The sequence below is a fragment of the Protomyctophum parallelum genome (genome assembly GCF_964188405.1).
Source record: "Protomyctophum parallelum genome assembly, chromosome: 12".
In the NCBI taxonomy this organism is placed as follows: Eukaryota; Metazoa; Chordata; class Actinopteri; order Myctophiformes; family Myctophidae; genus Protomyctophum; species Protomyctophum parallelum.
This window is the reverse complement of record NC_139712.1, coordinates 11,949,981-11,962,839: the sequence shown is the minus strand read 5'-3', so window position 1 is coordinate 11,962,839 and position 12,859 is coordinate 11,949,981. Positions and strand designations below refer to the sequence as shown.

The 12,859-nt window shown below is 46.8% G+C and overlaps 1 protein-coding gene across 1 annotated transcript in view; it reads right to left on the bottom strand.

Moving 5' to 3' along the window:
* LOC310867506 (retinal-specific phospholipid-transporting ATPase ABCA4-like) overlaps positions 1 to 12,859 on the bottom strand; it is a gene marked incomplete at both ends in the record, with an annotated part of 107,595 nt that overhangs the window by 34,975 nt on the left and 59,761 nt on the right. Inside the window, 13 exon segments of the mRNA XM_083777620.1 lie at positions 876 to 908; positions 1,543 to 1,637; positions 3,025 to 3,217; positions 3,903 to 4,001; positions 5,136 to 5,263; positions 5,381 to 5,575; positions 6,326 to 6,352; positions 6,354 to 6,374; positions 7,174 to 7,379; positions 8,683 to 8,779; positions 10,526 to 10,704; positions 11,500 to 11,637; positions 12,146 to 12,285. Coding sequence (XP_083633746.1) covers positions 876 to 908; positions 1,543 to 1,637; positions 3,025 to 3,217; positions 3,903 to 4,001; positions 5,136 to 5,263; positions 5,381 to 5,575; positions 6,326 to 6,352; positions 6,354 to 6,374; positions 7,174 to 7,379; positions 8,683 to 8,779; positions 10,526 to 10,704; positions 11,500 to 11,637; positions 12,146 to 12,285 — 1,551 coding nt within the window.

The window sequence follows — 12,859 nt, the reverse complement described above, 5'->3', positions numbered from 1 at the left end:
CTGTAATTGGCCACCGACCCCCATCTGAAAATATCTTGTTCCAGGAAACCCCTCAGAAGCAAAGATTTGAGTTAAAAACGTTCTGAAACGCTTCTGAAAAAAGAATATATATTCAAAGATTTGTGCCGCATTTTTACGATAAAAAGAAAATAGCAGACCTACAAGCTCGTAGTGCGCCACTCGGTGGCGCGCTACGAGCTACGGTCTGCTATTTTTCAATAACTAAAGTATAACATAATGTTTAGTTAAAACACCAAAAGGGCTTCCCGCCCAGAATGGTTATTAAAGAACACATTATGCAGGGCTTCACTTCACCTGCCCCAGGCAGGCACCGCTGCACTTGCATAGCACAGCCACTAGAGGGCAACATTGTGCCACGTTAGTGTAAAGGTGTTGCTATGAAAGGATAGATTTTCTTCTTCTTACTGCTCACTTTATGCATCAAATAATAAATAATGTGTCATTATATGTATGCTATTGTCTCATATACTTTAGCCTACCGAAACATCTATTAATTAGTTGTGTATATTTGCTCTCTTTTATGTTAATTCCCTAAGTCTAAAGGTCCCCCACACACCGAGCGTGTTTTTTCGGATTTCTAGCGGCATTTCTCTATCGTTTTTCCGAAAAAACGCGCCCAGTGTGCAACCACCTTTCGTCTGATGGCCTGTACTGTATTTTAACTTGTTTTAATGAGCCTCATTGTTGTTATATTTGTTACAGTAATGTTGTATAATACAACTAGACGGTTGGCTATTTAATCATTCATAATTGTGTGAGCTCTGTCCCTCTAAAATAACCAAACAACAACAAACAAACACAACAGTGTTAAGTAACACCTTGTGTTTAATCTAAATGCAGTCTGATGGTGTTACCTTTGTTCGTTGACCCAATACTTGCTCTTTAAGCTGTGAAAAAAATAGATGAAATGCATTGACAGATTGATAGATTGATAGATTGACAGATTGACAGATTGACAGACTGATAGATTGACAGATTGACAGATTGACAGACTGACAGATTGACAGATTGACAGACTGATAGATTGACAGACTGATAGACTGACAGATTGACAGACTGATAGATTGACAGACTGACAGATTGACAGATTGATAGATTGACAGACTGACAGACTGACAGACTGACAGATTGACAGATTGACAGATTGACAGTTTGACAACAGGGGCTGCCTGTAACTATTGATTATTTCCACAGTGATCATTTATTCCATCAATTACTTTTTTCCATTAATCTAACCAGTAAGACGAGGAGCCTGGGTGACGGCAGACTGCTGGGGAAGCGCTGGCGCTTTGGCATGGGGGGGGGGGGGGGGGGGGCAGATCAACATATGGAATGAATTCTGTACTGGCCATATATGGAGCGTGTCTTGAGTGTACAGGGTTTGATGAGGTCAGATCAACATATGGAATGGATTATGCACTGAGGACTTTGGGGCGGCCCGTCACCAGGTAGTCATAAATGTTCTAACTCTAGTATATAGATACCTGGTTCTGATGAGACTCTAGTATATACTGTAGATACCTGGTTCTGATGAGACTAGGGTAGCTCTTCACCAGGTAGTCAGAGATGTTCCGGCCCGTCAGGTCCAACAGGACATCTCCCGTGGTCTGGATCCTCTGGACGGAACACACAGGAGGAGAACCGGGAGGACCAGGAGAACACACAGAATATCAATTAAATTCCATTCAAAGGAGCTTACCCGAAGGCGGGGTTGGCGAAAGGGCCTTTCTGTGTGGAGTTTGCATGTTCTCCCTGTGTCCCCTAGGGTAGGTACCCTCACATGTTCTCCCCGTGTCCCCCTAGGGTAGGTACCCTCACATGTTCTCCCCGTGTCCACTATAGGGTAGGTACCCTCACATGTTCTCCCCGTGTCCCCTAGGGTAGGTACCCTCACATGTTCTCCTCCCCGTGTCCCCTAGGGTAGGTACCCTCACATGTTCTCCTCCCTGTGTCCCCTAGGGTAGGTACCCTCACATGTTATCCTCCCCGTGTCCCCTAGGGTAGGTACCCTCACATGTTCTCCCCATGTCCCCTAGGGTAGGTACCCTCACATGTTCTCCCCATTATCCCCTAGGGTAGGTACCCTCACATGTTCTCCCCGTGTCCCCTAGGGTAGGTACCCTCACAAAAAACCCTGGCCAGCCGGGGCGCCTGATGGAGGGGAAAGGAACTGGTTGGAATAACGTGTTCCTTCCACGCGCTACGTCCAACCAGGGAAACTTGACCCCCCTGTCAGGTGTAAAGGAGCAACTTGGACACTCAGGCATGAAGGAAGCATGAGTTCAAGTCCGTTGCTCTCCCCTTGTCCCCCATATATGGGGACTAGGTTGGTGGAGGGTGTGTAGAGCCCAGGATCACATTAGATGATTGACACAGGGGTGAAAAATGGGTTACAAAATCGTGGGATAAAAATATATATATATAAAAAAAAGGTCTTTAAAACAGTTTAAGTGCCAGGGACGTTATCCCGTCTAATTGGCAATTAAGTACCGGATGCCACAGACGACAAGACGTCTTCCCTTGGGAATTAAAAAAAGAAAACCTTTTTTATTTTCATTTAATATAAATATATATTTTCATCCATATTTAGAAAATTCCTCTAATCTGGTGTACAGGTGATGACATGCACATTACATGCATAATAGAATTACAAATTCTTTCTTTCTTTATAATGGGAGAATTGGCACTCAAAGCCTAAACTGGTGACCACCAGGTGGCGCTAAAATAGTTAAATAAATACTTTTTGAAATGTCTATGGGGTAAAAATGCATTGTGAATTATTTCCTGGTCCTGGCGTCGTCATGAAAAGGGGGCGGGACTGCGACGCTCTGTCTATATCCATATAGGAGACATTAGCTTTATACTTTTGAAAGTTGACAGCAGTATTTCAATGTTTTTACATTCACCTGTGGGGGGGGGGGGCAGCACCCCTCCCCTCAACACCCCACCCACCTGTGGGAGGGGGCAGCCCCCCTCCCCTCCCCTCCCCACCACCCCACCCACCTGTGGGGGGGGCAGCCCCCCGGCCCCCTCGGGGCAGACGGGCAGCATGGTGAGCTTCCGCGGCGTGCTGCACTGGCAGGGCGGGGACGGGTTGACCTCTGACCCCCAGCCCGGACCCTCCAGCATCTCTATCAGGGCGGGGCTCACCAGGGGCATCTCCCACCCTGTGGTGATGTTGTTGCAGGGGAAGTCCCTGTGGGGGGGGGGGGGGGGGGGGGGGACATTTCTACTTTTGTTTCGGGGAAACTTTGACAGGAAAATACTTGCTCACCGTATAGAGAAAGAAGGAAAACTAATGAGAAATTGCGCGAGAAATGAGAAATTGTGCGAGAAATGAGAGATTTCTCATTTCTCATTTCTTGATTGTGCGATTTCTCATTTCTTATTTCTCATTTATTGTTTCTTATTTCTCATTTCTTATTATTTCTCATTTCTTATTATTTCTCATTTCTTATTATTTCTCATTTCTCATTATTTCTCATTTCTTATTATTTCTCATTTCTCATTTCTCATTATTTCTCATTTCTTATTATTTCTCATTTCTCATTATTTCTCATTTCTGAATGAGAAATCACACTATCGAGAAATCTCAGAGGCAAAGAAGTTCAGGGATAATGGGTTTAGCGGTGACGGAAATGGAGCCCCAGGTCTTTGGACTGAAACTTAACTTTGGTTTTAGTCACATTCTGGTCACCTGTGAATGTTTTAGTGTTAGTCTAGTTTTAGTCACATTCTGGTCACCTGTGAATGTTTTAGTGTTTAGTCTAGTTTTAGTCACATTTTGGTCACCTGTGAATATTTTAGTGTTAGTCTAGTTTTAGTCACATTTTGGTCACCTGTGAATGTTTTATTGTTTAGTCTAGTTTTCAACGACTCACTCCAGTGGTTCTCCCGCCATGCAGCGAGCCCCGAAGCCAGGCTTGTCCAGCAACACCTCTCCGAAATACCTCATCTGTGGATCCGACGGGCGCTCGTTACTGCAAACAGAGAAGGAAAACTGTCTGTCACTCACTCACTCACTCACTGAGTCAAGGCCTATTCATAGTCTGGATTTTCGGTGGTGAGGTGACCTCCGCTCCGGTGGTGAGGTGACCACCGCTCCGGTGGTGAGATGACCACCGCTCCGGTGGTGAGGTGACCACCGCTCCGGTGGTGAGGTGACCACCGCTCCGGTAGTGAGGTGACCACCGCTCTGGTGGTGAGGTGACCACCACCGCTCCGGTGGTGAGGTGACCACCACCGCTCCGGTGGTGGGTTTAGGCTCATTCAGTAGAACTCGTGATCTTTTGTGGGCAGATGAAATTTCCTGGGGTTTATTAGGACTATAGTAAATAATAAAAAAATAAATTGCTATAAAATGTTGTAAGAAAATACATATTTAGCCCCATGCTCGAATGCCCCCGCCCCTGTCAAAAACAGCTAAAATCCCTTAAACGAAATGAAAAAAAGAATAACACTAATCTTTTACTTTCTCTAATAACAACCTAAAACATGAACCTTGTTTGTTAAAAACTAAAGCTGTCCTTTAAATCGTTCGTAGCGTATTATTCGTGAATCATACGCGTATTATACGCGAATAATACGCAAATGCGCAAATAATACCGGCTCCATTCACTGCCATGCATTCATTGTGAGTTCGGCTCCCATGAAAGTGTCCATGAAAGTGTCATGGCGCAGCCCAGTCACGTGACCACTTCTCTTCCTTCTCAAAGCTTCCTTGGGGGTGTGAGGGGTGGAACTCTACCTGAAGAAGGTGCACTGTACTGGGCCGTACATCCAGGGGGTGGTGTGGGGGTGGAACTCTACCTGAAGAAGGTGAACTGTACTGGGCCGTACATCCAGGGGGTGGTGTGGGGGTGGAACTCTACCTGAAGAAGGTGAACTGTACTGGGCCGTACATCCAGGGGGTGAGGGGTGGAACTCTACCTGAAGAAGGTGAACTGTACTGGGCCGTACATCCAGAGGGGTGAGGGGGTGGAAGTGGAACTCTACCTGAAGAAGGTGAACTGTACTGGACCGTACATCCAGGGGGTGGTGTGGTGGAACTCTACCTGAAGAAGGTGAACTGTACTGGGCCGTACATCCAGAGGGGTGAGGGGGTGGAACTCTACCTGAAGAAGGTGAACTGTACTGGGCCGTACATCCAGGGCGTGAGGGTCAAGCTGGGGTACTCCCCGAACGGGGGCACGATCAGAGTGAACGTCAGGGCCAGGAACACGAAGGTGGCCGGCAACACGATCTAGTGGAAACGGTCAAAAAAAAAAGAAAGAAAGAAAAAATTAAAAAAGTTAAATACATGGTAAATTCATGGCACGTTTATTAATTACATCTGAAAAGTCCCACCTCTTCTCCTCACCTGGGCGAAGAAGTCTTTGTGTGAGCGCGTGGCGTGATGGAACCTCTTGATCAGCAGAGCCAAGAACTGTTTGCCGACCAGAGGCAGCCCCCTGACCCGGTGGGACCCGCGGCCCCCTCCCCCCGCTGCCAAGGGGGGCTCACGGGACCCCGGGGACACCCCCCCTCCTCTGCCCGCCGCCGCGGGGGGAGGGGCCTGGCCGTTGGCGTGGGCCACGCCCCCTCCTCCTAGCTCTGCATGACGACAACAACAACAACACAGCAGGACAGCAGAGGTCATAGGTCACGGAACAGAGCGGAACGCAAAGCACATTTTGTTTTTGATTGTTACTTCAAAACACTTTGAAAAAACTTTTCCCCAAAAGGCATTTTCTTTTTCATGAATTTAAAACTGATTTTACGGCCCAGGCGGTGGCGTAACCGTCTGGGCACCCGACTGGTAATCCAGTCGCAGTGTGCCGCGGGTTCGACTCCCGAGCCCGACACGGCCTTTACTGCATGTCTTCCCCCCCCATCTCTCTCTCCCGTTTCCTGTCAGCCTACTGTCTGTCCCTTCACAAAACCAATAAAAGGCGTAAGCCGCAAAAAAATATCTTAAAAAAAAAAAAAAAAAAGAATTTTACTAATACTAAAAGTTTTCTTTTTGTAATTTCATGAAGAAATAAACAAAACAAAACAAATCTATGAAGATGAAAACAAAGACAAAAAAAAATAAGTAGTGAAAACAAGTAGTAGTGAAAATAGCCGATCTACAAGCTCACAACGCGGTGCTTCGCGCTGCCTTGTCAACCCCTCTCCAGATCTACAAGATCTAGCAGATCTACAAGCTCACAACGCATGGCCTCCGAGACGAGTTGTGAGCTTGTAGATCTGCTATTGTCGTCGGTGTGCGGCGCCGATGGAACACGACATAAATTACACATAAAGAACATAATTTTCTTCTCACCTGGTGAACATTTGTTGATTTCCCGTTCCGCTGTGACCTTTAGGAAAATCTACAAAACAGGAGGACATTCCCGTTTTAAAAGGATAAACTGCATAGTAAACACTTTTACTGACAAATGGCATAACGATTAATACAGGGCAGATTAATACAGCAAGCTGAACGTTAAGTCAACTCATGTTAATTAAGTCAACTCATGTTAATTAAGCCTATTGAGGATGTAGAAGGATTTCCTTAGACCTGAGACCAGATTCTACAAAATGCATTTTCTGAAAAACCTCATGTTTCAATGTCAAAGTGGTTTTCACACTATTCCATGTCAAGGACGCCGAAAATGATACAACCTCATACATCCAAAATATTATTTTTTCACGAAAGCAATAGTGCCGCATTGAAGTTGGTGTCGTTCCTTTAGATGTTGTCATATACTTCCATGAGAGGTGGAGTTAGATTAGTTTTAGCAGACATTTTGAGGGTCCAATTGGAGTTAAGAGGTTTTGTCCAAAGCACTTTTTACTACTTTCCATTGGTTCAATATTTTCGAAACAACACACAGACGTAAAGGGTGTTCAGTAGCACTGATTTATGAAACAACACACAGACGTAAAGGGTGTTCAATAGCACTGATTTATGCAAAAAACCAAAAAAAATGGAGTTATGAGGTTTCCTCCCGACAGCAATGTATGTAATTTGCAGCCGACCGCCATCTGAACATTATGTTGCTCCAGGGGCGACGGCGAGACCTTGAGGAATCCCCGGGACCGATTCACCTCACCTCCTCCTCCAATGAGGTGTCAGAACACTCACCTCCTCCTCCTCCTCCTCCTCCAATGAGGTGTCAGAACACTCACCTCCTCCAGCGAGGTGTCCGACACTCCGAAGCTGCTGAGGCCGATGTCTCCCAGCGTCTCCTCCAGCTCCCGGAAGAGGCTGGCGTAGGCGCGGGGCTCGAACCCGCGGCACGGCAGCAGGAAGGTCAGCTCCTGGCCGATGGCCTCGAGGAGCCGCGCCTCGGCCACGTGGTGCTGGACCAGAGACGTGATGCGCTCCACGTTCCCTGAGGCGCGCGTCGGTCGGGGGACACAGACGACAGGAACGTCGTTAAGCGGAAAGTGGCGGCGAACAGCTTCCCTGCGTAACGCGCTAAACCGCTTATGTGTTTAACCCATTCTGACCTGAGATCAGATTCTAAAAAAAAAATCTGTTTGAAAACGACAGTTTTCTGAAGAAGTTATGTTTCTATGTCAGTCGTTCTTCTATATAAATAGCAGACTTACAAGGTCTTAGCGCGCCACTGAGTGGCGCGCTAGGAGCTTGTACTAGATCTGCTATTTTTCGATAGATAAAGCATAACGTAATGCTAACACCAATAGGGGTTCCCGCCCCAAAATGGGTTAATTCGCCATTTATTTTATGACTTAAAAGAAATAGCGGCTTTGTTTTGCGGACTGTTACATCACAGTCCACAGGGAAATAGGAGTGCTTGTTTGAGCCAAAATATCATGATCAGAAGTTCTGATCATGAGTAAAATATAAATGCTTCCGTCATACAGTCTGGAGCAACGGAAGCTCTGATCATGAGTAAAATATAAATGCTTCCTGTCGTACAGTCTGGAGCAACGGAAGCTCTGATCATGAGTAAAATATAAATGCTTCCTGTCGTACAGTCTGGAGCAACGGAAGCTCTGATCATGAGTAAAATATAAATGCTTCCTGTCATACATTCTGGAGCAACGGAAGCTCTGATCATGAGTAAAATATAAATGCTTCCGTGGAGCAACGGAAGCTCTGATCATGAGTAAAATATAAATGCTTCCGTCATACAGTCTGTAGCAACGGAAGCTCTGATCATGAGTAAAATATGAATGCTTCCGTCGTACAGTCTGGAGCAACGGAAGCTCTGATCATGAGTAAAATATAAATGCTTCCGTCATACAGTCTGTAACAACGGAAGGTCTGATCATGAGTAAAATATGAATGCTTCCGTCGTACAGTCTGGAGCAACGGAAGCTCTGATCATGAGTAAAATATGAATGCTTCCGTCGTACAGTCTGGAGCAACGGAAGCTCTGATCATGAGTAAAGTATAAATGCTTCCGTCGTACAGTCTGGAGCGACAGAAGCTCTGATCATGAGTAAAATATAAATGCTTCCGTCGTACAGTCTGGAGCAACGGAAGCTCTGATCATGAGTAAAATATAAATGCTTCCGTCATACAGTCTGGAGCAACGGAAGCTCTGATCATGAGTAAAATATAAATGCTTCCGTCGTACAGTCTGGAGCAACGGAAGCTCTGATCATGAGTAAAATATAAATGCTTCCGTCGTACAGTCTGGAGCAACGGAAGCTGTTCATGCTCACCGTCCATCTGTCTGTCTGGACTCTCCTCCTGGGCGTCTTTGAACGTGGAACATTTGGAGCACTTGCAGTTGCAGTCGTCGGTACAGTCACACTTGACCTAAGGGAGGGAGGGAGGAGGGGGATGGGACAGCCTGTAAACATGGTAAACATAGGGGCGGCGGTGGCTCAGCAAGGTTCCCGGTTCGATCCCTGCGGGCTCCCCCAGAGTTAGTGTCGAAGTGTCCTTGAGCAAGACACTGAACCCCTGATTGCTCCTGATGTGCAGGTTGGTGCCTTGAATGGTTTCCGCCACCGTCTGTGTGTGAATGTGTGTGTGTGAATGGGTGAATGCAATGCACAATCTATGTAAAGGTGTGTGAATGGGTGAATGCAATGCACAATCTATGTAAAGGTGTGTGAATGGGTGAATGCAATGCACAATCTATGTAAAGGTGTGTGAATGGGTGAATGTAATGCACAATCTATGTAAAGGTGTGTGAATGGGTGAATGCAATGCACAATCTATGTAAAGGTGTGTGAATGGGTGAATGTAATGCACAATCTATGTAAAGGTGTGTGAATGTGTGTGTGAATGGGTGAATGTAATGCACAATCTATGTAAAGTGCCTTGGATAAAGGCGCTACATAAATGTACCATTTACCATTTTACCATTTATGGTTAAACCCCCCCCCCCCCCCCCCCGCTGAAAATAGCAGATCTTACAAGCTCAGCTGTGAGCTTGTAGATCTGCTATGTTCAGCGTGCAAGCAGGATCTATTGCTATAGTTATTAGTTACGGTCACAGCAGCTTATAGTTTTCATTTTGTTTCCGTCAGTGAAAAAAGGTAGTCGGCGGTCATTGTTTGTTGTCATGGTTTTAGTCGCCGTCCTTGGTCTTCATGACTAAATCAACTACCGTAGTGTGGTACTCCGTTTTACACTCAGTTTCATGCTGAAAATAGCAGATCTACAAGCTCACAATGTGTCACGGTATATCGTGTTGAATTGCAGCCTGGTTAAAAGCACTCGGATAAATTAATTAATTAGAAAGAAATGGCTCGGATGATCGCTCGAAAATTCCTGCCGAAGTTCGAGTCCTAAAAACAGGGCTAGGGTCCTTAGTCTTAGTCTCCTTAGTCTCTATACTGCCTCCCCCTGGCCAGCCGGGGCGCCTGATGGGAGGGGGAAAGGAACTGGTCTCTATACTGCCTCCCCCTGGCCAGCCGGGGCGCCTGATGGGAGGGGAAAGGAACTGGTCTCTATACTGCCTCCCCCTGGCCAGCCGGGGCGCCTGATGGAGGGGAAAGGAACTGGTCTCTATACTGCCTCCCCCTGGCCAGCCGGGGTGCCTGATGGAGGGGAAAGGAACTGGTCGGAATAACGTGTTCCTTCCACGCGCTATACGTCCGGCCGGGGAAAAAACTCGTGAGGAGACCAGCTTGGACTCCTCACGCACAGAAGGAAGCATGAGGTCTGTCCACTAGCCCTCCCCAGGTTGGCAGAGGAAGTGCATAGCGCCCATGGGATCACATTAAAAACATTGAAATGGTGGGATATATAAAAATTTAACTAGATTATAAAATCACCAGTGTGTTAACCCATTCTGACCGGGCACCCATTTTGGTGTCAGCGTCATGTTATGCTTTAGCTATTTAAAAATAGCAGATCTACAAGCTCATATCGCGCCACCGAGTGGCGCGATACGAGCTTGTAGGTCTGCTATTTTTGAAAAATCGAAGAGCGACTGACATTTTTTTATCTCAGGTCTCAGGTCAGAATGGGTTCATCAGGACCAGTGTGTGTCCGGCGGAAACCTCGTATGAATCTGATCTCAGGTCAGAATGGGTAATAATTGTTCTCTACCTTGGGCGGGTCGCTCCTCATCCTCCTCACCAGCGTCAGGTAGAACCCCGCCCCCAGGCAGCTCTTGAGGAAGAGCGGCGAGCCGCAGCAGTGCAGGCGCCCCGCGGAGATGATGGCCACGCGGTCACTCAGGAGGTCAGCCTCGTCCATGTGGTGGGTGGACAGGATGACCGTTCGCCCTGGGGGAGGGGGGAGAGAGAGAGAGAGAGAGAGAGATAGAGAGCAAACTCGGTGGCTAGGCTAGCTAGTTTATTGACTACATCTGTCATTAAGAAAATAATAATCTTTCAGCTATTTTCTTAGTTTTAAGGGTAACTGTGGTAGAAAACCACACTTGAGGGTGTGGTTTAACGTGATTATTGCCACTTCAGTGATGCTTGCGGACCTGACCGCATCACTGTCGTGGCAATAATCACGTTAAACCACACCCTCTCGTGTAAAATTGCTTCAATGATCCTAGATGACTATTGATATGTATTTGATGTATCGTCATGTGTTGTTCTTGCTTTACTGTAAATCGCTCTGGATTAAGAGCTTCTGATAAATGCCTACCTTGTACAATTTACAATTTAGGCATTTAGCAGACGCTCTTAATCCAGAGTGATTTACATTAAGCAAGAACCAAAAAAGCATGGGAAAACATCACATAAAGTAGTTATCATGAAAAATGCGTGAGTTAAGAACGTAACAGTGGAATATCTATATAATGAAACTATAAACATGAACTATATATATACTATACTATGCTATACAAAATTGTGTACTATGACGTGCTATGGCTACATACAATGCAATTATAGTGCTGTCTACATAACATGCTATAAGTCTGTATCAAATGCTATCTTTAAGTTTTCAGAAAGCCCTTGTCATTTGGCTCACCTGCGCATCAGGTCCCAGATGGAGTATAGGGGTCAGAGGTCACTGACCTGTGGTCCCAGATGGAGTATAGAGGTCAGAGGTCAGAGGTCACTGACCTGTGCGGTACTTGAGCATCAGGTCCCATATGGAGCGTCTGGAGTACGGGTCCACCCCCGCCGTGGGCTCGTCCAGAATCACCACCTTGGCCCCGCCCACGAACGCCATGGCAACGGACAGCTTCCTCTGCATGCCGCCTTGGAGCAAGCACAGCCAGACGGTTGGTGTGGGCGTGCGTGCGTGCGTGCGTGCGTCTGTGTGTCACAGGCATTAATAGTGAACTAAATCAAAACAATTATGACAACTAGAATAAAACAGGAATTCTCAAAATGGGTTCTGGGGACCCCCCATGAGGGCCCTCTGACCCCCCATGAGGGCCCTCTGACCCCCCATGAGGGCCCTCTGACCCCCCCATGACCCCCCAACTGTGATCATCATCATCATCATGCTTCTATCTCAGTGGGTTTCAACCAGTGGTCCTTTGAGGGGGTTCCAGGTGGATCCCCATGCAGCTAATTGATGGAGAGTTGGTAACCAGAAACATCTGGTGCCTCTTGTGGGGCAGACCCAGACCCAGGCCCTACAGTACCTGAGAGGTTCTGGGACATCTGGTCTCTCCTGTGGGGCAGACCCAGACCCTGCAGTACCTGAGAGGTTCTGGGACATCTGGTCCCTCCTGTGGGGCAGACCCAGACCCAGAGGTACCTGAGAGGTTCTGGGACATCTGGTCTCTCCTGTGGGGCAGGCCCAGGTCCTGCAGCATGTTCTCGACCTCCTCCTGGGCCTCGGCGATCGGACGTCCCTTCAGCAGAGAGTAGAAGAGGATGTGCTCGGCCACGGTCATACTGAGACACCGCAGACACACACGCACACGCACACGCACACACACACACCACACACACACACACACATAATGTTAAACCCATTTAGACCTCATGGTGCAACCTATCTATCTATACATTGTTTTATCAGCGTATATCTATAGAGCAGCGAAGTCTGACGTCACCTTCAGTAGAGGGCGCCAGTACACAGGTTCATGTATTTCTTTAGTTGCATTGAAATCCCCATAGGGCGATTTTAGGTCGCTTCATATAAGAACTATGTTTGAAAAATAAACCGATCACCTCTACCTTTCGGTCAGGGGGGTGGCTGTGCGTCGTTAATGATGTCCATTCATATTTGATACAGCCAGTTTCTGGAGAAAATTGATTTAATGTGGCCGCAAAAGCCTTGAAACTACATATGAAGGCAATGTTGCTGCTAATATACGTCACGACCAGCTGTCAACACATTGCGTTCCTGAGACTCCTCGCTGACATAAGCTCAGCTGGTGGTGACTCAACTCGTACTAACCACGAAACATTAAATATCAATAAAATAAAAATACAAATAAACGTAATTAACATTCAGTTTCTGTTG